The 26,337-nt window shown below is 49.0% G+C and overlaps 11 protein-coding genes across 11 annotated transcripts; 6 read left to right on the top strand and 5 right to left on the bottom strand.

Moving 5' to 3' along the window:
* Positions 1-848, bottom strand: F4813DRAFT_386420 (SPC25-domain-containing protein; the record flags this gene model as incomplete). The annotated part of the gene is made up of 3 exons (XM_049246412.1): positions 1-345; positions 448-731; positions 809-848. 3 exons carry the CDS (start codon positions 846-848, stop codon positions 1-3), a joined length of 669 nt encoding a protein of 222 aa, XP_049102979.1.
* Positions 849-1,155: 307 nt separating this feature from the next.
* Positions 1,156-2,409, top strand: F4813DRAFT_272432 (uncharacterized protein). Its single transcript, XM_049240387.1, has 4 exons — positions 1,156-1,353; positions 1,409-1,442; positions 1,497-2,019; positions 2,075-2,409. The coding sequence occupies exons 1-4, from the start codon at positions 1,307-1,309 to the stop codon at positions 2,254-2,256; spliced, it is 786 nt and encodes a 261-aa protein (XP_049102978.1). The 5' UTR covers positions 1,156-1,306; the 3' UTR covers positions 2,257-2,409.
* F4813DRAFT_272439 (RNA polymerase III subunit Rpc25-domain-containing protein) lies at positions 2,207-3,425 on the bottom strand. Its single transcript, XM_049240388.1, has 5 exons — positions 3,197-3,425; positions 2,943-3,138; positions 2,776-2,862; positions 2,649-2,712; positions 2,207-2,588 (listed from the first exon to the last, which is right to left on the bottom strand). Exons 1-5 carry the CDS (start codon positions 3,206-3,208, stop codon positions 2,360-2,362), a joined length of 588 nt encoding a protein of 195 aa, XP_049102977.1. The 5' UTR covers positions 3,209-3,425; the 3' UTR covers positions 2,207-2,359.
* A 564-nt stretch (positions 3,426-3,989) lies between these two features.
* F4813DRAFT_386417 (uncharacterized protein) lies at positions 3,990-5,797 on the top strand (the record flags this gene model as incomplete). Its single annotated transcript, XM_049246411.1, has 2 exons — positions 3,990-4,912; positions 4,969-5,797. 2 exons carry the CDS (start codon positions 3,990-3,992, stop codon positions 5,795-5,797), a joined length of 1,752 nt encoding a protein of 583 aa, XP_049102976.1.
* Positions 5,798-5,895: 98 nt separating this feature from the next.
* On the top strand, positions 5,896-7,077 carry F4813DRAFT_272379 (uncharacterized protein). The gene is made up of 2 exons (XM_049240385.1): positions 5,896-6,275; positions 6,904-7,077. Exons 1-2 carry the CDS (start codon positions 5,993-5,995, stop codon positions 6,912-6,914), a joined length of 294 nt encoding a protein of 97 aa, XP_049102975.1. The 5' UTR covers positions 5,896-5,992; the 3' UTR covers positions 6,915-7,077.
* On the bottom strand, positions 6,688-8,245 carry F4813DRAFT_349211 (ribosomal protein S8e). Its single transcript, XM_049242151.1, has 3 exons — positions 8,069-8,245; positions 7,466-7,992; positions 6,688-7,368 (listed from the first exon to the last, which is right to left on the bottom strand). Exons 1-3 carry the CDS (start codon positions 8,069-8,071, stop codon positions 7,116-7,118), a joined length of 783 nt encoding a protein of 260 aa, XP_049102974.1. The 5' UTR covers positions 8,072-8,245; the 3' UTR covers positions 6,688-7,115.
* Positions 8,246-8,384: 139 nt separating this feature from the next.
* On the top strand, positions 8,385-9,510 carry F4813DRAFT_349210 (uncharacterized protein). The gene has a single exon (XM_049242150.1). The coding sequence runs from the start codon at positions 8,534-8,536 to the stop codon at positions 9,167-9,169; it is 636 nt and encodes a 211-aa protein (XP_049102973.1). The 5' UTR covers positions 8,385-8,533; the 3' UTR covers positions 9,170-9,510.
* F4813DRAFT_349209 (kinase-like protein) lies at positions 9,506-12,954 on the bottom strand. The gene is made up of 2 exons (XM_049242149.1): positions 10,858-12,954; positions 9,506-10,775 (listed from the first exon to the last, which is right to left on the bottom strand). Exons 1-2 carry the CDS (start codon positions 12,739-12,741, stop codon positions 9,921-9,923), a joined length of 2,739 nt encoding a protein of 912 aa, XP_049102972.1. The 5' UTR covers positions 12,742-12,954; the 3' UTR covers positions 9,506-9,920.
* Positions 12,955-13,470: 516 nt separating this feature from the next.
* On the bottom strand, positions 13,471-14,727 carry F4813DRAFT_349203 (ribosomal protein 60S). The gene is made up of 4 exons (XM_049242148.1): positions 14,266-14,727; positions 13,932-14,105; positions 13,739-13,868; positions 13,471-13,680 (listed from the first exon to the last, which is right to left on the bottom strand). Exons 2-4 carry the CDS (start codon positions 14,088-14,090, stop codon positions 13,634-13,636), a joined length of 336 nt encoding a protein of 111 aa, XP_049102971.1. The 5' UTR covers positions 14,091-14,105; positions 14,266-14,727; the 3' UTR covers positions 13,471-13,633.
* A 325-nt stretch (positions 14,728-15,052) lies between these two features.
* Positions 15,053-16,376, top strand: F4813DRAFT_386412 (uncharacterized protein; the record flags this gene model as incomplete). The annotated part of the gene is made up of 2 exons (XM_049246410.1): positions 15,053-15,058; positions 15,126-16,376. The coding sequence occupies 2 exons, from the start codon at positions 15,053-15,055 to the stop codon at positions 16,374-16,376; spliced, it is 1,257 nt and encodes a 418-aa protein (XP_049102970.1).
* Positions 16,377-19,191: 2,815 nt separating this feature from the next.
* Positions 19,192-26,090, top strand: F4813DRAFT_272289 (Ion transport protein-domain-containing protein). Its single transcript, XM_049240384.1, has 5 exons — positions 19,192-21,007; positions 21,061-23,436; positions 23,495-25,257; positions 25,313-25,402; positions 25,456-26,090. The coding sequence occupies exons 1-5, from the start codon at positions 19,418-19,420 to the stop codon at positions 25,952-25,954; spliced, it is 6,318 nt and encodes a 2,105-aa protein (XP_049102969.1). The 5' UTR covers positions 19,192-19,417; the 3' UTR covers positions 25,955-26,090.
* Positions 26,091-26,337: the final 247 nt, after the last annotated feature.

Below are 26,337 nucleotides of genomic sequence, written 5' to 3'. Positions count from 1 at the left end.
CTACGCCTTTCTGCGCTTCGACTTTTTGCTGGCTGACGCCGGCTCAGCTCCAGTAGACGTAGACTGAGAAGCCGCGATGGCATCCAGGACATCCGCATCGGCATTTAGGAAATCAGGTACTGGTGCAGCGGCTTGCACCCGCTTGGGATCGGCCTTGGCGACCAACGGCACAGCCGTGGCGAAGACGGTTTGGAAGGGCCGCGCGATGAAGTGGCCCTGCACGTCGAACCACTCCGTGAACGACCGCGCTAGCTCAATCGTTTCTGGCGCGCCGTTCTTGGGCGTTACGGTGATCTTGACGTTGTAGATTGGGACGTTTTTCTTCGTCGAGGTGGAGATGGAGATCTGTAGTCGTTTGTTTTAATTAGTCGGAGCCCTAAAAACCACTACCGCTGCTGCTACTACTACTATCATCACCACTTCAAGACAGTGAGCAGCACAACGTACCTTGGACCCGTCCGGCGCTACGCCCTGGTACACGGTGCCCTTCTCGACGAAGCCGATCCAGTACGTCAGGATGCCGTTTAGCAGGGCGTAAACGGCGACAGCGGCAGCAGTGTAGTACTTGGTAGGCTCGAAGCCGAGCTTGTAGTCCCAGGCGAAGCAGGCGGCGGCGATGGCGAAGGCGCCGTACCCGAGAGCGAGCCGCGTGTCGATTAGCCGGTGGTCCTGCTTGAACTTGAGCGAGTTGAGGTAGTTGGGGATCGCATCGTCGGATGTGTTTTTTAGGTCTGCGGGGGAGGTGTAAGTGTTAGCAGGGCTGCGTTTGTTAGACGAGAGGACAGCAAAGATATAATACAATACATACCCGCGAGGTTGTGGACGGCAATTCGTTCCTGGGAGGCCATTTTCAAGCCCAATTCTTTATCCTAGTGCCTGAAGAAAAGCTTGTCAAGAATATTCGCACTCGGGTCGTGGCCAGTTGTGACTAGGTATCGAGGTGAAAGGGACGATAGCTTAGGTGGCCTTCTTAGTCGAAATGTCTTGGTTAAGTCGGGTGTTAGCTTGGAGGTACAAAATACTTTGTAGTACATATAATTGAAAGGTACCTAGGTACGGATTAAAATGTACATGTGGATAGGTGGCTTTGGGGGTGGGGCGCTTTAAAGTTCAGCCCTGTACCGAGCTACCTAACCTAGTGTAATGTCAATGGAACTGTATTTAGTATCGCATAGTTAGTTCAGCATATGTAATATTCCGTACATACCTATCATAATCAATGCCGACTTGACCTTCAACCACCATCAAGTGTATTATAGTACTTTGACAGACACCTACTGTTAGACCACGGAATCGAGTTCACACGATGGCTCAATTACCGCCACAGACGATCCATAGGGATCCCCAGCTTTTGTAAGTGTTAGCTGGAGTAATGCTGAAGCTCTTAGAGACTAACTCTGCTTGATAGCTATTGGATCCTGCTCCCGATTACTGCTGTGATGGTAGGTCTATGTGTACGTTCTATACGAGAAGCTCGTGTGTTGATCAAAGAATAGATTCTCACTGGTGTTCTGCGATACTATGCCACCGTCCTTATGCAAACGCCTCCCAAGAAGCTCGACCAAAAGGCCACGAGGGAGCAACGGTCTCTGATGCACGGTATCGCTGTGCGTAGCAATTTCCACGTGTTATCCGCACCATCTTTCCGCGCGAGGAGAGACTACCTCACCAGTGCCTACGAATCCGGTGCTTTCCTGAAGGATCCCGAGCGTCGCGGCCAGCCTCCCCCGAACCCGATGACCGACCCTGGTGCTATGGACGGCATGATGGGTATGATGAAGAATAACATGGCCATGATGATTCCGAACACCCTGATCATGAGCTGGATCAATGCCTTCTTTAGTGGATTTGTTATCATCAAGCTACCTTTCCCTCTTACTATCAAGTTTAAGAGTATGTTACAGGCTGGCGTCGCAACTAAGGAAATGGATCCTAGATGGATGTCGAGTATTAGTTGGTACTTCTTGTGCTACTTTGGTCTGCAATTTGTATTCAACTTCTTGCTCGGAAACGAGAATGGTGAGTTTTTTGGAGTCTTATTAGATTGGGTGTAACGAAACTGACTATATACTAGCTGCCAACCAGATGGCCCAACAGATGTCGGGAATGGGGCCACAAAACGCACAAATGTTTGGGCCTGGTGTTGACCCTGATAAACAGTTCAAGACAGAGGCTGAAAACCTTGCTGTGGTTGAGCATTACTCGGTCTTGGACGGAGTAGAAGATCGATTACTCGAGGGTATCAAGTCTAAATAAGAGGGCTGGGTAGCTAATCAGCCAAACCTATGCAAGTAGTGATTCCCAACCAAACGCCACCATATGCAGTTGTATACAATTAGTTAAAGAAAACACTATGAAATCACTCCCACCACAAACAGACCCCAAGACCTTCTTTCATCATGGTCCCCTTTATGCGGTAAGGAGATATCTTCTTCGCCTTGTCGACTGCTTCCTCCTCGGCACTCTCAGGAGTCTGGTCGTGCCATTCTTCTTCGATCACCTGAAGGCGGACCATCTCGTTCTTGTCGTACCACATCGGATCACCCTCGGGATCATAGATCCATGTCCACGCGTTCTCATGATGGTTGCTATGTAGAGGGTGGTGAGTCCACTTGCAAGGAATATAGAATAGACTGGGTGATACGTACTATTGTGTATTTTCGGGCAACTCCTTATACTCTACAAATATATCTTCAAAGAACTCAGTGCGGACTAGTATCGGTTAGTGGTAGTTTTCTATATACGAAGGTGCGAGAAGTTTGATGGAGAACATACTGTGGATTCCATCTTGACTGGCTTCACTGATCCTCCCAAACATGGTCTCGCCCTTGAAGGGCCTAAAGACAATCATACGAAACTCGACTGTTATCTAAGAGTTAACATTGCTATTTACGGGTCGTTTCGTAAAAAAATAAGTAAAATAAGTAAAAGACGAGATATACCGTTGACATTAACCATGCCACTTCCATGACCGATGAGACCCTCAGACGCCCATAGTAGATCATACATGCAGATGCAAAGTCCGATCTTCTGGATTACCCGGTTCGCATACTTAGCATTGATGCTGTCTTCTATCGCGATATGACTGGGCTTCTCGAAATTGTCTGGCCTGATCTGCACTAGATCGGCAATCTTTGTCTGAGATTTAGTTAGCTAGTTAGCTACAAAGATCCAACACTCGCATAGATTAACTAACTAGAATGAACATCGTTGCGACCGTAGATGTAGTTGTTGTTATGAAAATCTCATCGTACGCTCATTTACACGGTATTATGCACTCCACCATGCAAAGTATAGCAGAAGCAATGGGGCCTTTTCTGAACTGCTTTTGTGTTGTCTAGTGTAAAATGTAGAATGTAAAGCATACCGTGTAATTGCAAAGTCTTGTACTGTACAAGATATAATTTGAGAGCCCGACAGTGCACATGGGCAGAGAGGTAGGTGCGGCTGAGCCATACAGGCCGTGTTATCGTATTATCGATATTCCTGCACCGACTTGATGAGTCAGGATTTTAGGTCTGCGCTAGCGTCGCGCTAAAAAAAAAAAGTATTATCGCGTTTCCATAAAATCCTGCAGGGGTCCAGCTGTACATACAGGCCTTCAAAAATAGAACCCACACAACACAATCATTCATCATCTACAACTCAGAAATCTTCGAACTAACCTCCATCGAAGCACAACTTCTCTCTAATATCTTGATTCTCTCCTCCACGTCTTCAATCGTGAAATTTTCTAATTGATTCTCTTCGCACTCTGTGTTTTCCGTTTTTCATTCTAGTCCACTCAAATCACCCATCTTGAAGTCACCAGGCGGTGTGATTTTACCCCTTGCCTACCTATACAGTGGGCAGTTAGCCTCTGGTATGTTCAACTTCCCCATCTATTTTGTGATATTGTGTTGTAACTATATCTTCTAACATCAAGTCTTCTAGTTATTCCTCAGGCTAACCTTTACTTACCTCTCTTTCTCAACTCTTACAAATTCAAAATGAGCAGCTATCCCTACGCACCCCCTCCGCCAGCTCCCTCAACAGCTTCGCCGGGCCCGTATCCCCCGTACGGTCAAGGACCAGGGTATTCTCATACGCCTCGTGGTGGTCATGCCGCTGCTGCGAGTAGTGGCAGAGGGCATGGCCATCACCAAGGACCCGGCCGTACTGAATACGGCTCGCCTTACTATCAGCAACAAGATTACTCTGCCCCTAGCGGTGGACCGTACAACCCTCCTCAACCGCCTAGTTACTGGCAAGGAACTCCAGCCGCGAGCCACGGTCACCCTAACGGCTCGTCTCTTCCGCCAAACTATCCTCCTAGTTACGCACCTCAGGGATTTCACCCTCAGCCCAGCCAGTCCTACCAACCGCCGTATCCCAACCAGTCCTCTCGTCCTCCATATGGAGCTCCCTACGGTCAAGCGCCTAATGAGTATGCTCAACAACCTGTTCAGCCATGGGGCGATCAAGTTCAATCATTTTCTCACTATTCTAGTCGCGGCGGACGTGGCGGATATCCGAGTGATCGAAGTGGTCCTCTACGCAGTCCTTATCCTCCTGCACATCACCAGCCAGCTCCCCTCCAGCAGCCGTCGTACGGCTACCCCCCAGCCCCTTCCCCATCATATTCCGGCCCACCACAGTCTCATTATGGATCTAACAACAGAGGACATGGTCGTGGTGGTCATGCTCACTCGAACAGAGGAGCTATGAATAGTGACCGTGGCGAGAAGTTTCGCCCTCGTGACCAGAAGCCGCACCAGCCGTTCAACAATTATCAGAAGTCTGATCCTGCTGGCGCCAAGAAGAAGAAGCGCAAGACAAATACACTGGGACTAACCCCGGGAGACGAGGATTCGGACGATGGTGTGGATGAGGAGAAGCGCCTAGAAGAGCTACTCGGCACAGATGCCCCAGGGTAGGTTCTAATTCCACACCTCTCTACTCTAGTCTAAGCTAACTGAACAGTTACAGCATACCTGATGGTGATTTAGCGAAGTGGATAGCGGAGCGTAAAGCGAATTATCCGACCAAGGCTCGTGTGGCACAGAAGAAGGAGGCAGGAGTATTCTCGACACCGGCACCTAATGCTAACGACGGCAAAGAGACTGTCATCACCCAGGTCGATCCGGTCGAAAAAGAAGCAGACCGTCTACGTAAGAGGTTGGCGAAGCTCGACCGCCAGATTGAGAAGCGCAAACGTGCACCTAACGATGAGGGTGACGAGATGCGCTTGGAGTCTTCGGACGATGAGTCGGATGACGAGCAACCTGAAGCTTTGCCGACTGACAAGTCGGCTAGCGGATTTCTGCCTCCTCCCCCGATCACTCGAGCTGACCCCTCGAACCACTGCAAGTACTACTCTACGGGAGGGATTTGCGGCAAGAAGGGCAAGTGCCGTTTTGTACATGACCCGGCCGTTCGCGAGGCTGCTCTTCAGGAGCGGACGAGAAACGGAGGTCGAATGACTCTCAAACAGCGTCTCCTCCTCAATGACAAGGATCAAGACGACATGGAAGTGATCAAGACGATTGTGGATATGCGCTCCAGCGGACGCTTACACGATCCTCATACCTCTGCCGATCAGCAGGACAAGGAAAAGGTTGCCGTCGCTGCTGTTTCTTCGCTACCCACTACTGGTGGAGAGGCTAACCTACCACCTAACCCGTACGCACACCTGAAGAGCGCGGATAGAAACCAACAGTACCGCAAGCCCAAGAAGCCTAGTGATTGGTCCTCCCCCACCCAAAACCAAGGATGGAATATTCCCGGCTACGGAGGTGCTGGCATGCCACCTAAGTAGTTGCCACAGTTATGCTCTGGATGGGTATAACTCTCCCACCAATCCGACTCCAGTTTGCAGTGCACAGATTACAATTTTCCTCATCAATGTGATGAGTTTGAGCGATAAAAGCGTTGCCATGTGGCACGTAGCAGGCCATACGCGCCTTTCGGATTAGTTATCCACCAAATATTAGGGGATGCTGAGTTTCTAACAATGGTTCGACATATTCCTCGTTACCAATCGCGGGACGTCATAGTTCTCACGTCATTTTCAACCTATTCGTCGTTCGTTTTCTTCGTCCAGGACCTGCCAAGCTGTAGCAGGCGTTATGACGTTTGCGTTTATTTCGGTCTATTAGTATTTCCCATACTTTACATTCCTCTTCGACACGAGCGGATTAAACAAGAGATTGAATTTTATTTTACTACGTGGAGCGATTTCCGCCTTTGCTCTAAATTGCATTTCTCGACATTTTCCAATTTTGGTGATGGTGATGGTGAGCGAGTTCCGAGACATCTCCATACACTTGCACCCGATTTATCTGCTGTCATGGTCACTATTATGGCATTTGGGGGGCGTCTGGCGCGGGCACCGCTAAAAGGGCTTGCAAGGACAAGCCTGGTTAGGGAAGGATCGCGGATTAAGTTGCTGGCGTATATGGATAGATATTAGGTAGCTGGCGTCTGGATTCATAGGCTGGCTGGTGGCGTGTGTAATTTCTAGTTCCTACTATCTCGCTTTCGTACTGGAGTATTTGACCATCTCTATTATATTTTCGTTTTAATTTGTGGATGTGATTTAACCTGTAGTATAGTATGGTTACGCTATTTGATTACAGGAATCACAAAGCTAAGGTTGGGTGCTATGGGTTTTAAGAGGTTAGATTCAAATCAAATTGGGAGTCATGGTTTTTGAGTATCTCATAATATCTTTTGAATATCTACTTTTTTTTTTCATCTCATTCATCTACCACAGATATTGGTGTCGGCTTACTCGCATGTCTATCAAACGCCTGACGCCATTTTTAATGCATCATGATAGCTACGTATCTTCCTTTTCCTTGACGAGTGCTCATCTATCCCACCCCAAAGATGTCCACCTAGAATAACTTATTGTAGTAGTAGTAGATACCTAGGGTCGCTTTCTTCCTCTCGTCATTTCGTCCATGTTTCTGTTGGCTAAATTTGAACCAACCAACTATACACGGACCGGAAGTTCTCCCATCGAAGTCAGGATTTTCGTCATCTCCTGTCCCCATTCCTGTTTCCTTTTTTTTTTCCTCCTTTTCCCATTTCCTCGACCGAAGGTGAATATAGGGGTCGTAAACCACACCAGTTTAAACTAGCAGCACCGCATTGACGCACCCGTCGTTCTCGCAGTTGTTCGTGATCTGGGCGTAGCGGGCCCAAGCGACCTTGCCGCCGGCAGTGACAAGTCCGAGCTCGGAGACGTTGACTTCGATGATGGTCCCTTTGCTTAGAACACCGAGCTGGGTGTACAGCGGCTGCTGGGGGTTCTTCTTGACGCTGACGATGGGGAGCTGCAGCGTTACGCCTAGCTCGGGGTGCGTTACGTTGGCTTTCTTGTATCTACGGCGGGAGATTAGTATAAGCCGCTGAATACTGGGGATATGACAACAGTCTAGGTAGATATAAATGGAAAAGGGAATGGAGGTTATAGACTCACCGTAGACCCATAGGCCGTATAAAACGCTCGTACTTGACAGGCCGCCTCGTGAAGTCGGGGCCGACAAAAGTAGGCTTGGTAACCATGCGCTTCCAGCTCTTCTTGTGGATCTTCTTTCCGGTGCTGATGACCTTGAACATCTCGTCCTCGCTGATGCCGCGGACCTTGGGGAGGGGCACGGCGAACTTGGCGGCCTTCTCGGCGCGCTTGTTCTTGACGGCGGTGCTGAGGGCCTTGGCCTGGGTCGGGTTGGAGCGGTCGAGCAGGTAGTTGGGCAGCGGGGTCTTGGGGTCGTTCTCGGACGCCGACTTGACGTTGCGCTCCTCGTGGGCCTTGATCTGCTTGCGCATCTGGATCTTCTCCTTGTGCCGCTTCGCCTGGTGCAGCTTCGCCCTTAGACCGCGCAGGTTCTGCGCGTCCTTGGACGCCTTGTGGCCTTCTCGCGCCTCGCGCTTCCGCGCCCGCTCCTCGTGGTCGAGACGGCGACCGTGGGTCTTGCGGAATCGCTCCATGTACTCATTTTGAGGCTGTCGTGGACGATCTGTTAGTATTATGGGTACCTAGGCTTGTCTTTGGGAGGAGGAGAGAGAGGAGGAATCTTACCATGATGAATGGATTTGCCCTCGAAAGGGTCTTGCGAATTGGCTAGAAAAGGTTCTCTTAGATCGATTCCGGAGTTCAGTACCAAATCAACAGGTAATTAGAGATTATATTGTATTGTATTGTATTGAGGTGTCGGTAACCAGTGATAAAAAAGTTACGGCGGTAGTTGTTATCGATCAAAGGACCCGCCACTATCAAAATTTCCAGAGCTCCAGCCACATCGATTAGATAGATGTATTGTATTGTACCTCAGTACTCCTGCAAACCACAGCAGAAAAACAAGAGTCTCCACTTTAACTTTTCGACCCTCCGTCGACTTCAAATATCACAATTCGGAGCTGTCGACACTATTTTTCGGCGATTCGAAGACGCCGGGGATAGCCACCAATTGGACCAATTACCTAACAGACCGGCCGGCCAAATATCCTCCTACGACACGGAAGAAGGGAGGATCCATATAACAAAATGAGCCGGTCACTACTGCGCTCCGTCCTGGAGCTTCGCACGCCTATAACACGCCTCCCACCAACCTTCCTCCTCCCGATCCACGTCCGCAGCCTCGCGACGACAGCAGCAAGACGCAATATCGAGCCAACAACGCCTCCGAGCGCAACACCCACGCAACCCACCGTACCCCCCATAACACCCTCCAAGCCGTCCCCCGCCCCCTCAGCATCCCCCTCTCAGTCCCAAGCCCACTCCCCCGCAGGAACGACATCGAGCTCCGTAACAGAACTCTTCCCGCTGCTGCGCGCGCAGCCCGCGCACTACATCACCATCCACATCCACGGCCGGCCGTACCTAGTCACGGAAGGCGACCGCATCCGCCTGCCTTTCCTGATGCACGAGGTCCTGCCGGGCGACGTGCTGCGCCTGGACCGCGCGTCGACGCTCGGATCCCGGGATTACACGCTTCTCGGCAGTCCGCACATCGACCCCTCGCTGTTCGAGTGCCGCGCCACTGTCCTCGGCGTCGAGTCCGAGCCCATGCGCATCAAAATCAAGACGAAGCGCCGGAACCGCCGCTCTCGCCGCGTCGCGAGTAAGCACCGGTATACCATCTTGAGGATTAGCGAGCTTAAGCTACTTGGGCCTCCCTAAGGGTGTCTGTGGTGATGTGAGGGGTGAAAATAAAGGGGAAGAATCGGTTATCCGTTCTGCTACCTATGCGACTGTATTTGTCGTGAGAATACAACCGTGGAGAGAATACTATGAGTCCAGGTCAGTCGGTGGTGGCCTTCATGTATGTAACACTTACGAAATGGGCTTGCAAAATATCCGACAAGCTCCATGTATAAAACATGAATTCAAACATCAGGAAAAGCAATATACTAGGTCCTGAGACTAATGCACACATAAGAGATGGAAACATGCCCACTCGAACCACATGTTCACTTATACCAGTAACACATCGCAGAAAGACTAGAAGCAATAAAATTAAATGTTAAAAATGATCAGGTTTGAGTTCTCATTAAAAAGTAAAGTTTCACGGAAAGCGTAAAAACAACCACAAACGTATCGCTAAAATCAACCACAGCCCCAACAAGCCGTGTCTAACGATGAAGCATCATCCCGTGCCTATCCTGAACTCCGTGGCTAATGCGGCATAAGCGTGAGCAGAACATCAGGGATATCTCTCGATGGGGACGATACCTCTCCCCAACGACTTCTTGAATGGTAAAAAAAGGGAATTTAAACAACGGGATTCTAGTATCCCAAAAACAATTGTCCATCCACACGAGCCCGTACGTATGCAAACGGGCTGCCATCCCCTCTTATCCAGCCGTAATTTTTCAGTTCCTCAGTCATAAGTCATGTTTTATTATTAGCTTTCCAAACCCCGTCCTGTCTGTCACCTTGTGTCTTCGGGAGCGGCTCTCGAAGCCACCTCTCTGCCAACAGCTTTAGCGACGCTGCCCCAATAAGCCTGAGGCCAGACGCTTAGTGCCTCGGCCTCGGTTGGCATCCTCTCGCGACACCGGGTAACGACGCTCTGAATAATTCGTCCGAGCAACTCTTCGGTGATAGGTAGCGTCCCTGCCGGCGCTTCGACGGGGTACAGGAACGGGTCCGTCCTAGACAGCAATTCTTCACAAGTGGGACGTAGGTGCTGGTCGCGGCTAAGGCAGCGCTTCATAGTTCGCAGGAGGCTGGGAGGGACAGATGCTCCGCCAATGCCCTTGTCGCGGAACTCGATATCGTACTGCCAATTGATGATGGCGTGGCAACGTGCCATCTGGTTAGGGATATGGCCGAAGGGTGGCGTGCCATACACCATCTGGAACAGTATGCAGCCTAAGCTCCAGATATCGCTTGGTTTGCCCAGCTTCATAAGTTTGGGGCGCGGTGCATTGCCGATGGAGGTAATGCGGTGGCCGGCGGAATCAGTTGTGTTAGAGTCGAGAAGACTCTCCGGACTCATATAGTTGGGAGTGCCGACCTGGGTCTCACGGTGCACATTGACGGTCTCGTCGGTCTGAATAGCGTTGGCAATGCCAAAGTCGATTAGCTTCAATCGACCTTGAACAACAACAAAGTTGGCAGGTTTCAGATCCGAGTGGACGATATCATGGACGTGTACCGCCGCCAAACATTCGAGCATCTCCTGCCAGTAGTAGCGCACGAAGACTGGATCAAATTTGGCATTCTCGGGCGACAGCCGGAGGCGTAGGAGCGTGTTAAGATCCAACTCGCCCATTTCCATAAGCTATTTTTTTTAAATAAGAACCTGGTTAGCCCAGTCACGCCTGACCTCTCAAGAGGCAATAGGGGCACCATTTAAAACTCACCAGGCTGAGGACCTGTTTCTCTTCGTTCATCTCGTAATCGTATAGAGTGACGACACGCTCGACGTTATTTAGCTTCTTCAACAGGTCGATTTCGCCTTTATAGCCTCGGACCGTATTCTCGTCTGCACCCTCGATAGAGACGCGCTTCAACGCAAACATCTTCCCGTTGTCGGCTGCAACTCGGTATACCTTTCCGCTACCTCCACGGCCGAGGGAGTCGAGCCTCGTGTAGCATTTTCCGTTGACTTTCATGTAATTTCGTCTCTTCGCCGCTTGTACCGTAGTTGCTGCTCCAGCTGCAGAGGTAGCTGCGTCCAGGATCGACATCTTGGGTGGAGGCGCCGGTGCTGCCCTACGAGGTGTGTTCTGGCTCAGAGAGCTTAATGCCTTGCGGTCCGGAGAGATAAGTCGTGCGGAACCCACCTCGGCAGCACTCGAAGGACGGGCTGAATTCTTAGGCATATCTTTCTCCAGAAAGCTTCCTACAGGGGGTTTGTTCCTCTTGAAGGTCGGCGGGGCCTCGTTCTCCTGATCTTGTCTCGCCGGCATTTCGGATCGAGGGGGTGGGACCCGATAATGTGGGATTGGAATTTCGTCTTGTTCTGGTGAAGTCTGTCGTGACCGTGAGACGTGTCCATTTTCCGCCGCAGTAGACAGTTCCCTTCTCTGGGCCGCCCTTGCAGATCCCCTAGAGCTAACAGGACTCCCCATGGCGAGACGGTCGGGCACGTAATACGAGGACGCAAGGTTATCTAACGGATCGTAGTCTTCGGGACCCCGAGCATGAGGCGCATCGGATTCCTGACCGGATCGGAGAGGTTCTCTTCCATTCTCGGCGTCCTCTTCGCTTTGTCTTCTTCGTCCTCGGCGTGCTGGGCCGCTGAGAAACCTGCCAGGAACCTTTCCTACTCTCTTAACACGCATTGAGCTCTGCACTGCTTGATTTTCGTCGTTGCGATTCCTAGATCCGTTAGAGCCTAACCTAGAGGCGCTTCCCGGATTGGAAGACCCCTGTTGCCGGGGAACAGTCTGAGGAGCATCGGGAAGGTCAGTTTCGTCAGATGGCACGCCGTGAGAATGGAACGATGAGGCTAAGTCAGTTGGCCTAGAAGACATCGCCGACGAAGCCGACGAGCGACCCCTATTGCCCGACGATCCGACAGCGATTCTGACCACGCGCCCTTGCTGAGCCGGCGTATTTAAATCCTTCTCCTTGATCAGCGAACCATTAGCCTTCTCGTCCGCGACACTATCAGCTCGACTTGGAGGGCGGTTCCTGCTTTGCGAAGCGGAGAACGACGTTGACGTTGATGTTGACCTCCTCTTTGCGGGAGCTTTAGGCAGCGAGGTAGCAGCAGATGTTGCAGACGCAGCACTTAACCGGACGACACGCTTCCTGACGGGGCTACTTTCTCTACTAGGCTGACTTCTGACAGGTGAGGTTGGTCTTGATGGCAACTGAGAGCTGCTGGCACGGGTATGCCTTCTCTCTTCGCCGATTGAAGCTGCTGATCCGAGGACGCTGCGCCTCTTGGCAGGTTTGTCTTGCTCTGCGTAGACGGGCGACGAAGGGCGATGGGCTTGAGCCCGAGTTCTAACGCGTCCATTGTCTCGTTCTTGTTCAGCTCCCTCGTCGTTGAGAAGAGCTTTGGTAAGAGCGCTGAGCTTCATAGGCACAGGGATCTCGTCATCTGAACTATCATTGCTCGCGTATTGCGACTTGGAGGCATGAACGGCATGAACTGGAGCTGGAATATTGGATTCGGCACGGCCGATCTGCGATCTAGAGGGAGCCCTCCTCAACCCCGATCTTAGCGACGATTTTCTCGTTACAGCGCCCGGATGATGACTGGACGCTCCGGGCGTCGGCGATGCGGAGGTCATTATGGTGTAAGCTATAATTATATGGAGTTGAGAAACAAAGCAAGCGGGTTATAGCGCGTCGAATTGGCGAATTGGGCTATTTTATTGTCGATTTAATGGATATTCTACGTGTCAAAGCAGATGATGGTCCAAAACATTATAGTTTGGTAGTCGGGTCGAGCGGATGGGGCGCGGTAATGCAGAAGTAATTGGCGCGGTCGTGCTGGTTGAAAGACGTCTGAATTGTTCTTGGTTCCCCTGCTTCGATTGGCTTGGCGTCTTTTTCGTTTTTTTATCCGTTGCTAGGAGCAACGCCCACATTCCCTTTTTGGTAGCCAATTACGTGTTGTTCGCTAACTTTACTACATAGGTACATACCGATGCTAGCTCGCTTATGCAATCCACAATTATGGATATTGCATAACATTCGCTGGATAAAGATAAACAACCCCTCCATACCTAATCGACTCGTAATTTTAGACGATGTGATGTTGTAATGTTATATATAAGTGAAGGCGATGAGGCTCATTTTAGGATGTTTACCAACTACATACTATGGTAACATCAGCCGAGCTACCTAACTTAAACTACCCTATTCATCACGCTAACAAAACCTTCCATACAATCGTCCATACCCTAATTAGCCTTGCATGCTGCTAAGTTGAGACGATAGATTCAAGTTATGCCAATGCAGATTTAAAGTTCACAAGTACATTCACATGGGCGAATCAAAAATTGAGGGACTCAAAATTCGGAGAAGCAGCACTGTATTTTTCCTTAACCGTCTCTAGATGCCTTAGTTGATCAAACACAGACCCTTCCACGCCGGATACCATGTAAGACCATTGCCCAATTCCGTGCCACCTCCCCGAAAACGCATGACTTCGTTGCCGCAACCATGTGCGATATCCGCTTAGTCGAACAGACCGAAGCCCATGTCCTCGTCGGACTCTTCCTTCTCTAAAGCCATTTATCAGTGTATAGAACCAGATATGATCGTAGTAGGTCGTGAACATACCCTCTTCCTTCTCTTCGGCCTTCTCCTCGGCGGCAGCAGCACCACCGGCAGCGGCAGCGCCGCCAGAGGCAGCACCGCCAGCACCGCCAGAGGGAACGGAGGCAAGCTTGCCGGAACCCTCAGAGATCAACTATGATATCGTGTCAGCTCAAATTTACATTTTCCGTGCGTTTGTAGTTTCGGATAATCGTACCTCGTTGATGTCCTTGCCCTCTAGCTCAGAGATGAGCTTCTCTAGACGCTCGGTATCGGCCTCGATACCAACGGACTCGAGGACTTCCTTAATGTCGGAAGCGGAAGGCGAGGTGTTGCCACCAAGGCCGAGGAGGAGGTAAGCTGCGAGGTGCTTCATTTTTTCTGGTTTGTTCTGCGCGCGCGATCCTTTGTTAGCAGAGTTGTTTTTCTTGGGCGAATTGATTTTTGCGATGAGGGGTGACCGCGGGGTGGGTAAGATAATTCGTACCGTAATTCGGCAACGTTGAATGTTTCGACAATGATATGGGAATGCTTCAGGAGAATTGACTTACGAGAGATGAGAAGAACACGAGAAATCAATCGATTTAACCGCGGTTTTGGGCGGAGACTGAGCCTTCGAGTTCTGTGGGAAGTTCGGTGTTACGAGGTTGAAGATTGAAAATTGATGACTCTGTTCGGCAGAAAAGTTTCCTTAGATTTTCGGTGCGCCTAGATTTGACTGTGGGCAAAGTGGAGAGTGGAGCCTCGCCTATCACCTGATTAGGGTCGTCTTCGATATTTCTCTACTCCTCCAATCAAAGTTCGCCTTCTTACTCCATAATCCATGTGGCTTGACTCTCAAATTTACCCCCACTCAGACATCCCTAATGGCGAATTACAGTCTTCCATGACATGACGTAGATCAGCCACACTTCCGGTTGCTGGAGTACCTAGAAGTTGAATCAGGCTTAGAAGTATTTCGTACTTGGGACGTCTTGTTAGGAGCGGGAACGGCACGAGACTTTCTTTTTGTCCAAACGCCTTCTTATCATCACTTCTAACACTTAACGACCATCCAGATACCCGCATTCTTTGTTGCTCGATCAGCCGACGCATTCGTTTTCTTGCATAAGTCGCATGTGATACCATTTCTCAATTATAGATTTGTTACAGCTGGTCAATCTGGCCATATTTCACTATATTTTTGAGGTCGCATCGGGGTCTTGGAAAAAGAGTCATCGCACATGCCACAGCCCGCCGACTTATGACGCCTCAGGCACACTATAAGCTCCTGGCGGCAATTAGGATACCCTTCAGAGACTCTCCCTCGTCATCCAACAGACATCCAGTCTTATCATAATGCCGGTACGTGTCATTTTTTCGACTACTCTTCTATCGTGCTTACTTCGGTTCTAACATCTTGCGCACGAAGATCGGTGACCTCCTCGCCGAGATCTCTGGCGGGAATCCATCCTCCGAGCTACGGCCCAAGACGCCGATATCGACCGCGGTAAAGCGCAAAGCCGATGACGACTCGCATAGCACAACGTCGAACAAATACCCCAAGTCGCGACAACAGGACGGAACTTACTCGACAAGTAAGACCACCCGCGATGTAAAGACGGATCCCATCGATCGACCGAAGCCCACCACCGCGTCTGCAGCTGTTAAATCTTCGTCTCTACCTCACCGTACGAGCTCGCCGTCCATTAATGGCCGCTACCAACCTCCGGTGCCAAGTGTGCAACGTACAGGCGTCTCATCTTCGAACGGCAGGCTGGGATCCGGATCGGCATCCAACATATCCCAGCCCAAGAAGTCGACAGATCAGATTGTTAGTCGGCCAAAACTTAGTGCATCTTCACTAGCAGCCGCTTCTAAAGCGCCTCCTGCGAAATCGTCGCCCACGACTCCGACCGCCTCAGACCCGTCCAAAGCGCCAAAGAAGGGTTCGTACCAGGAGATAATGGAACGTGCTAAAAAGGCTCAAGCGTCGATGGGTAAAGTCGGTATGATTCAGCACAAGTCCATCGGAACCGCTAAAAAAGAGCAGCCCGCGAAGGCGGAACAGAAGCCAAACGGTGCCAAAGGGAGAGATGGCAAGCCGTATCTTGGAAATAGTCGGTCATCCACAGCACCTCCTCGTGGGGGCGCGAGACCCGGAACGGCGGTTCGTGATGCAGGTCGGAATGGAGCCGGAAAGGATGCTAAAACAAGTGGCAAGTCGAGGCCTGGCTCAGCTGGCGGGGAAGCACTGGAAAAGAAAATCAAAAAGTCCGCGACAGCTACTACGGGTTATACTGGAACCGCTCGCCCCCGACCTGGTGCGGCATCGGAGAAACCATCAGCATCCAGGAAAGGTAGCTCAGCTTACAAAGCCGGCGGGCTTCTTGCACCCCCAAGGCCAAGTCGTCGGGAGGAATACGAAGATGAATATGATGAGGAATTGGACGATTTCATCGAGTACGATGAAGATGACGAGCCTGGTTACCGAGGCGAGAGGTATGGTGGATATGATTCAGATGCCTCCAGCGATATGGAGGCGGGCCTTTCGGATATCGACGTAGAGGAGCGAAGAGCTGAACTACTAGGTCGCGAAGAGGACAAACGGGAGCAAGCTCTCGAGGAGAAACTCAAGCGGGAGAAGGAGGAACGAAAACGACGACTTGGCATAGGCCGTTAAGATCTTACTTTAATACTAATCTGCCCATGAGCGACAGAGTTCGGCGCAGATATTCACAAGATGGCGGCTTCTTCATATTTTACTTCGTTCACGCTTACTTTAAAAGACATGGTTCATGTAGATGGAAATTGCATGGAAGACGGCGTTCTATGATATTTCCACGCCTCCAAGGTAGACCTTGGTGAGCAATGGCGTTCTTCGTTCTTCATACATACCCCGTGTCAGGGTCGTCAACAGGATAATTCAATGGTTTGATCACATCAGCGTAGTGTAGCCTTGGATGTTTTTTTTTGACAACATTACAGCACTGTACATTTTTAGCGACTAAATGATAGTTGATAGTTGGTAGTTACTAATACGCGCTTTACTTCTTCTTTTCGGTGTGGCAACTTGACACAAGTAGCCTCTTCATCTTGATATCTTAGTCTTAGAGGTAGACCTTTTTATATCTTGTTTGATCATAGGTTGTATAGATTGTAATTACCTAGGGTAATTTAAGGTACCTAGGTAGTAGGTAGGTTACTCTTGTAAAATCGAGGAGGCGAATAATTTGGAATTGTTGCGGCAAAAGAAAACATCGTATATATATGTTCCCTTTAATAAATATTTGTCATTTATAACCCCCCCTTTGATTCTCGACCCAGAGTGTATTATACCATGTACGGATTACCAAAGAGAAATACCTTGGCTAAAATTGTCTTTCGTGAACCCCTTCTTAATTCAAGCATCCAAAAACCTTCTCGAAATATGTCTGTATATACGAAGACCTGACTCGTCATTCTAATAATAGTCCAGCTTAGGACGTCAGCTTGCGCTTCAGGTAGCAAAGCAGAGCCTTATATCAGGTTTGAAGCAAAGTTTTGCTGAATTTAATTTAACTAGTTAATATAAATGTTCGTCTTTATTATGGCCCCTTTTCTACCATCTTCCATTAGCATCACTACTATCAACTTCGCCATCTCAACAATAATGTTCTTCAAAGTGCGCGAAACTGGGCGTAAGACTACTACATGATTGCGACAGTTCGATTAAGTCAAGCCATTCGACGAGGCATGAATAGTTTCTTACTTAAACAGTGGCTTGAGCAAACATCCTTAGGATAAAGATGTAAGCCTAAAGCTGTAGCGAAGGTAATATACGAACCAAGAGACTGTCAGATAAACTGGAACTAGGGGATGAAACCAGACGAAAGACCAGGATGATTGGTCCTATGAAGTTAGCGAGAACAATAAGAAGACGCATAAATCCCCCCTGATGCTAAGACAGCAACGAAGCCGCCTATTCGCAGAGAGAATGCCCACCAGCACACCGCACCATCCTACAAATCGTTCGAGAAGGCTACTGTGGAGGTGCTCAAAGATTGCCTTAATGAGGGATATCCTTTCGCCTTCGGGATGAAAACCTATAGCCTACTCCATAGAAAACATATTAGTCCAGACAGATATAGGCTCGGTATATTATAGCCCGATATCTACCTCCGCTATTCACTAATATATGATCTTCGCAGAAAAGGACCCAGACAGCAAGGACATGAAGGATGAGCATAAGCATTGACTCCTAGCGGTTGGTTGCAAGGGGGAAGATAAATTGTTCATTATTCACAACGCGTGGGGAGCCGACTAGGGATGGCTACTTCTATATGTCATCCCACTGATTGAAGATTTCTGGACCATTCGTCTTGTGAAGTATAACCCCGAGAAACACTGACGAGAAGTAGGAGACATGCATAGGAACTAAATAATTATAAGCTACATTATACGTAACCGTATTTGCCCTGAAATATACCAATCGGCTAACCTAGGTGATAAGTCCACCGCAACAACATTATTGCTCGTTACATTTTTTAATCACGCCTATATGATAATACGAGGATCCTGCTAGATTCCAGCATTTCTACCTTTCTCCTTTCTTATCCTAAAGCCTATGGCTTAAAAATGACTATAGCGTAGGTTGTTGGTAGTTCTATGTATAAAGGGGGGGAGATAGAACCTTAGTTATACATCATTCGCAAGTATCCTGGCTAAAAGTATTACGTAGCGTAGAAACAAACGGGCTGCATCGTCATTAACTGAGAGGACGATCCACATGTTAGCTGACTTCTGTTACCCCTGCAGATAGTAGCCCCATTTGGGGTATTGGAGGTATTGGGGATGCATCTTTGAAGAATAACTCGTATTTTAGTAACCTATCGATAGGTAGTGTAACCAAGCCTTGTATTGATTGCTAAGGATAAGGGATTGAACCACGTGCAAAGTATAGCTATCAGATTAATATTTGATTAGCAAAGGATACCACAGTACATATAAGGCTTAGCTTTAGTTTGATTGTTCCTTTTTGGGGGGGGTCCTTCCGTTCTGCAGTTCCCTATTCTCTAAGCCTACCTGAGCCAATGGGTCGGAAAGAGGCTGAGCTTTCGTTAACCCATGGCTGCCAATAGTGGCTGGCCCAACTACCTAGCCAACTAGGAGACCTCAATTCTTTCGATGCAGGTGCAAGTCAGCAGCGAAACGCGGAAACTTGTAAATCATCGGCTTGGAACTTTCCTGTCCATGTCTTTTCATTTTGGATTTCGGATTTTCATGTTTTAATCTTTCGCTGTAACAACCTCGTACAGCAGCGAATTTTACAAGAAGTTGAAATTTGTAGGGAGGATTGCAAATTACCTAAATTTGATAGAAAGACGTGTAACATTTTACGTCTATCAATTGCATGTCCTTCTCTTTTCTTCTAAGCCGCAACCCGTAACCCGCAACTCGCACTCTGCAACCCTCGCGTCCTAATTAATGTGTTTCATACTCTCTTTTCCACGTCTCTCGTTCGAATCCGACTTCACACCTTTTTAACGGTCTTGGCATAACCCCGGATTTGTCTCGATACACTATTCGAAACCAACCGTCTATTCCTGTGTGATGCTATTTGATATCGTCGAAGTAATCGTCTTGCCAGTGCGCTTACTTGCGTATTGCGCCCCGGCGTCTACGTCTCTTCTTTCTCTCATATATATCTCTAATTGAGTGTCATCTGGATGACACTAAATCACCATGAATAGGTCTAGCAATTCGCCTCGAGACTCGCAACAAAATCCTTCCACACCCTCGTCCCAATCCATCCCCTTACAGGACCTCGCGAGACAACAACGCCAACATGATAGCCAGTCGCAAGGCGGGGCCCAAAGGGGATCTGCGGATCGCAATCTAGGTGTCTCGACATATTGGGATGGCTATCAACAGCATCACCACAACGCCGACTCGGGCCCGAGTCCTGGTGATTCACCGATAGACCCCAGTGCTCTGCAGTTCGCTTTACCTCCGGGGATCGATCCCTCGCCTCTAGCGCCGCCTCGAGCCACCTTAACATCTGCTCAGCTTTATGCCCCCGAAACCCCCTACTACGACGAGACGACTCATGTCGACTACTTTGAATCGGATAGTTCGCCCTTGACGTCTGCTGCGCAGCCGATCGCTGGTGCCCTACCTACCCCACAAGTCGAGTCGCAACCGAGAGATAGCTTCCAGACGGTGTCGGATATAGACAGCTCCCATCCGCGTGGACGATCTGCTCAGATGCTTGGATTTGATTTGGAGAACTCATTTGCGTCGACCAAGCACCGCAGCTATGGCAATTCTCTCATGCCAAATGACAATCGGACTTCGCGGATGCCAAGCACGGCTGATGCCTTGTATAAAGCTGGGTCAATTGTTAGGGCCATGTCTCAGCGTGTTGTTAATATCAGTAATGAAGGAGAAACTTTCGAGCAGCAGCAAAGACGGCAGAGATCAAGATCGAGATCACCGAGTGCAGACGGCCGGGCATCGCCCAGTCATCTTTCCACGGAGTTACAAATTGACACGTCATACCCTTCTCAAGTTTACACGAACACCGAGAAGAATGGCGGTCCCGGATGGACTATGTCGGAATCCCCCTTGTCCCCTCGGCGCGGAGCGCCAATGCCGAACCCTTTAAAAGGTCGTTCGCTCGGTATATTCGGACCCGACAATGTCATCAGAAGGAAACTCTGCGATGTACTCGTGAATCCATATATGGAACCCATCCTACTGCTACTAATTGTACTTCAAGCTGTCTTGCTCGCTGTTGAGGCCGCAAACAATGTATATATTCCCGGAAATGAACGTCCCAAGCTCTGGGATCCCTCTTCAGGAATAAATTGGGCTCTTCTCATCCTCTTCATAATATTCACCCTCGAGACAATGGCTCGGATCATCGTATCTGGCTTTATATTAAACGCTGCAGAATATAGCACCATTGACCGAAAGAAAGGTATCCGTGTAGCTATATCGGATCAATATAATGCGGTTTTTCGGCCACAGCGTCAGAAGTCGGTGAAAACTCCTCGCGAACAGGCCTTCGGGCCTTCTACATTTGCTCGGTCCTTCACTATGATGCATAGCAGTGTGCCCGAGACAATCGAGGAACAACAGAGGATGCAGTTAGCTCGCCGAGCTTTCTTGAGGCATGGTTTCAATAGGTTGGATTTTATTGCGGTAGTATCCTTCTGGATAGCCTTCGTCCTCAGCATAACAGGCATTGAAATGGAAAAGCATTTATTCATCTTTCGCATGCTCAGCTGTCTTCGAATTGTCCGACTTCTTGCCCTTACAAACGGAACTGCGGTGAGCTATATAGAGAAAAATTCTAAGAGGCATCATTCTAACTCACTCGCTAGATTATATTACGAAGTCTAAAGAAGGCAGCACCACTTCTACTTCGGGTTTCCTTCCTCATCGGCTTTTTCTGGCTCTTATTTGCCATCATCGGCGTGCAAAGCTTTAAAGCAAGTCTAAGCCGGCAATGTGTTTGGCTGGATCCCTCACAACCCGATAACATGACCTTAGCGTATACAAATGATATGCAATTCTGTGGCGGGTATCTTGATAGAGATGGTATAGAGCAACCCTGGGTTAAAAGCTCGATCCCGGGCACTTTGTTGGACCTCGAACCTCAATTTCCAAAGCCTAAGGGATACATTTGCCCCAGGAACTCTATATGTCTTGAACAGTCGAGCCCATTTAACAACACTCTCAGTTTCAACAATATTCATCATTCCCTGGAGTTGGTTTTTGTGATCATGAGTGCCAATACATGGTCTGACCTCATGTACTACACTACATATTCCGAGTTCCTTCCGGCAGCTCTATTTTTCGGTGCCGGAATTATGATAATGATGTTGTGGTTAACCAATTTGCTTATTGCTGTCATCACCTCATCGTTCCAGGTTATCCGAGAAGAAAGCAAGGCCAGCGCGTTCACAGCGGATGAAGACTTTCAAATTTCCGATCCCCAGGAAGAATTACGTAGGATTTCGACATTTGAGAAGATATACAATAAGACACGTCTCTTTTGGGTGTTTCTTATCGCGGAAGAACTCTTTGCTCAGGGTTGGCGCAGCTCAGATATGGGACCTACGCGAGCAAATTTTATCAAAGCAAACAGCATCCTAGTGACAGCCCTCCTGGACATCGAAATTATCATTAGAATCGCAGCCAACTGGAGAGCCTTCCATCGAAGCTACCAAAACATATTTGACCTCTTCCTAGCGTTCGCGAATACGATAATAATCATCCCCCCTATCTTGGAAAGTGGTCAAACGTACATGTGGCTCACGATATTCCAGATCCTACGGTCCTATCGTGTGGTTATGGCCTTGCCGCTCACGAGAAAATTGATCGTATTGGTCCTCGGAAATGCTACAGGTATTGCAAACCTCATCGTCTTCGTGTTCTTAATCACATTCATCATGGCAATTTTCGCGGTCCAGCTTTTTCGGGGAGAGATCCCCTTATATGACAGCAACGGTGAGCTGGTCAGAATATCATTCTACAATATTTTCAATTCATTCCTCGGCATGTACCAAATCCTATCCAGTGAGAACTGGACGGACATTCTTTACGATGTGACGACGTATACCACTGATTACAGTACGTCCTGGTATGGCGCAATGTTCCTTATCGGCTGGTTCATCCTCGCATTCTTCATTATTGTTAATATGTTCATTGCTGTCATTCAAGAGAACTTCGATGTGTCAGAAGATGAGAAGCGACTGGAACAAGTTAAGGCATTCTTGCAGCGCAAGGAGTTGGGTAGCAACGCGACTACTAATATTACCCTCTCGGATATTTTCTCCTTTGGGAAGGCCAAGCAAAGGGACCCGTTAGATTACGGACCGGCGACGATGGAGATGTTATTGAAAGACGCCGTCGTTCGAGAATTCCTTGACGATTCGATGGACCCATTAAACCAGGAATCCAGCAATACTTCCTCTCCCCAAGAGGGAGCGACCGGCGACGGTATTCGGCCTGGCTTTATGTCGTCCGTTTGGGGCAAAATCCGAGGTATACTCACTAGCAGGGAGCCGAATCCGTTCTATTCTAACATCCGGTTCAATCTACCTAATGACGCTCTCGATCCGCGGCAGATGGCTCGTCAAGCTGTGTCTGCCAGTACGGAACGCCGCAAAGCTCAACGTGAATACCTTGCCCGTCATCCTACGTATAACAACGCTCTCTTTATTTTCACCCCCAAAAACCCTATTCGCCGTCTTTGTCAACGACTCGTCGGGCCGGGAAGAGGCAACGAGCGCTTTGATGGCGTAGAGCCGAATAAGTTCGCCTGGTATGGGTTTACAGTGTTCATCTACGGAGCCATCATCGCTATGGTGTTGATAGCTTGTATTACTACGCCATTGTATCAAAAAGAATACCTCCGAGAGCATGTGGGGGAAAACCGGTATAAAAGTTGGTTTGTTTGGGTCGACCTGGGCTTTGCGATAGTTTTCTCGGTTGAGGCGGCAATCAAAATCATTGCGGATGGTTGGTTCTTCACGCCTAATGCCTACTATAGGAGTTCGTGGGGTATTATAGACGGCATGGTCCTTATTACATTATGGATTAATGTGCTTACCCTCCTATTTCACGACGGGGACGTCTCTAGGGTCATCGGCGCTTTTAAAGCGCTCCGCGCTCTCCGCCTACTCAACATTAGCAACAGTGCAAGAGATACCTTTCATTCCCTAATAATAGTGGCCGGATGGAAGATTATTAGTGTAGGTCAAATTCCGGACTATTGATACCCTAAAGGGCCATGCTGACTTAACATTCTAGGCTGCGCTGGTCTCCTTGTCTCTACTAATCCCATTCGCCATATATGCCTTGAATTTGTTCAATGGACAATTGTTGGAGTGTAATGACAACAATGACATTACTCACCTAGCTGACTGCTTCGGTGAATTTGCAAGCACGCCGTCTAACCCAGACTGGCCAATACTCGCACCTCGTGTTGCAGACAATCCCTATTTCAAATTCGACGACTTCGCCTCTTCGCTATTTATTCTCTTTCAGATTGTCTCGCAAGAGGGTTGGGTCGACGTATCATTCGCTACACAGGCAATTACCGGTCGTGACCTTCAACCACAGCCAATGGCAGCGCAGGGTTATGGGATGTTCTTCGTGGTTTTCAATCTTCTTGGTACAGTCTTCGTGTTGACTCTGTTCATTTCCGTCTTCATGCGAAATTACACTGAGCAGACCGGCGTCGCCTTCTTAACGGCCGAGCAGAGATCATGGCTCGAACTACGGAAACTTCTACGTCAGATCTCGCCGTCAAGAAGCTCTTACAACGACTCCGAGAAGAAATGGAAAAAATGGTGTCACAAGCGAGCAATCGAGAAGCGAGGCAAGTGGTATACTGCGATTACCGCGATATTAGTCCTTCACTTGATCTTGTTGATGTTGGAATATTACCCCGAACCAGAGCAGTGGGCTATTGCGAGGGATATCATATTCCTACTCTTCACACTAATCTACATCGCTAATATCGCGATCCGCATTGTCGGCCTCGGCTGGAAGCGGTTTAGGAGGAGCACTTGGGACGTCTACTCGCTGGTCTCTGTATTCGGTGCTTTTGTAACCTCCGCGCTACTAAGTACCGAATATAACAATCAAACCTTCACTCAGATTCACAAATACTTCCTCGTCAGCGTCGTCCTCCTTCTCATCCCTAGAAACGACGCACTCGATCAGCTCTTCAAGACAGCGGCAGCAAGTCTCACAACCATCTTCAATCTACTTGCTACCTGGCTAGTATTCTTCTTGGTGTTTGCAATAGCATTGACACAAACCTTCAGTCTAACTCGCTTTGGGGAGAACGAGGACGTCAACATCAATTTTAGGACAGTCCCCAACGCTCTTCTTCTACTCTTTCGCATGAGCGTGGGTGAAGGTTGGAACCAGATCATGGAAGACTATGCAAATATCGAGCCTCCGCTCTGCGTGAACAGTGGCGAATTCCTTGATAGCGATTGCGGTAGCACCAATTGGGCCAGATGTCTATTCATCGCCTGGAACCTCGTCAGCATGTATATTTTTGTCAACCTCTTCATCTCGCTCATATACGAAAGTTTCAGTTATGTGTATCAGCGTTCGAGCGGCATGGCACATATTGATCGAGATGAGATACGGAGGTTTAAGGAGGCGTGGCGCAGTGTTGACCCTGCTGGTTCAGGCTTCATCAGTAAGGAAGCATTTCCAAGGTTATTAGGCGAGCTCTCTGGCATCTTTGAAATGCGGATCTACGATTCAGAGGATTCGGTTCATCAGATCTTAGAGGACGTTCGGAACGATAAGACACATACGAGGCATTCGTCAATCGCTACTACAAGTAACGTCAGTAGCGGTATAAATATTAAGAGGTTGAACGAGAGGCTCGCTAAGATCGACGTTCGGAAAGTACAAGAAAGGCGCCGCCGTTTCAACATCTTTTACGAGGAGGTGATGGTTTCTGCGGATCCTGCCCAAGGAATATCTTTCACGACAGTACTCATGATAATGGCGCATTATAAGATCATTAGTGACAGCAAGAGCTTAAGGTAACAAATCCCCCCCTATCAGGACTTGACTAGCTCAGAACTGACAATATCTCAGACTCGAGGAATTCTTGCGTCGTCGTGCACGCCTTCAACGAGTTGAGGAAGAAGTTCGTCGAAGAATTGTCGTCGGTTTCTTTGACACGGTGTAAGTTTTCTACCAAGATGCTAGGCATCCCATTTCACTAACGCATATGCTAGCTACTGGTCTCGCCAATTCAAGAAACACATGGAGAAGAAGCGATCTGCACGAATGACAGCGATCCCTCAATTGGACGTGCCCGACATCTTCGTCGACGATGAGGACGACCGTAAACGGACAGCGATGCAACGCACTACAATGGCAGCTCCAGTCGCCAGCGGCATATCCGATTTCCTTACTGTATCTGACGCATCCCGGCCGCAGCACAAGAGCTGGAGTTCCGGCACCGATATATCAACATACGACTCTTCGCAGACGCATCCCTTGAGCTTACCACGGGCAAGCCCGTCGATGCCGGGACATCGTTCCCACGCGTCTGCTTTAAGCTTTGAATTGCAAGACCCGGGGACGAATTCAGGCGAGAATAGCAGACGGGGTAGTTCAGTGAGCCCGGCCCAAGTCAGAGAGTTGCTTGACGATTCCGCTTGGGTCGAAAGCATCAGGCGGAGCGCGACAATACGCAGGTCAGTACGGCGTTCCGATCGGAGCGGTCGGTAAGACGGCTCATCTATACGATAACAACTTTCACCACATTACGAGATAGCATACATCAGAGGAGAGGCATAGCGGCGGGTCAAGCTTCCCCGCAGATCTCGGAATGCATTTTCATACGTCGAGATTCGGGGTAGGTTAAAGCGGCATATAAAGAGGCTCAAAACGAAGCAGGAATGACTTGGATGAGGTCAACAGGCGTTCTAGGCACTTTAGCGGGGTTTACATTGGGCGAAATTATTCGTCTATGCCGTGAATCGGCGGATCTTTGTTTTACACTATATGTATTTGTCCATCGGTTGGTTGGATCCCAGATGTCCCGGATGCATTGTACAGGTGGAGATACCATTATCATATTGTATGTGTTTGACTACACTTGTATTTGTTAG

This window comes from Daldinia decipiens, assembly GCF_022478715.1.
Source record: "Daldinia decipiens strain CBS 113046 unplaced genomic scaffold F4813scaffold_5, whole genome shotgun sequence".
NCBI lineage: Eukaryota > Fungi > Ascomycota > Sordariomycetes > Xylariales > Hypoxylaceae > Daldinia > Daldinia decipiens.
The sequence above is the reverse complement of the archived record's forward strand: the minus strand, read 5'-3'. Positions and strand labels throughout refer to the sequence as shown.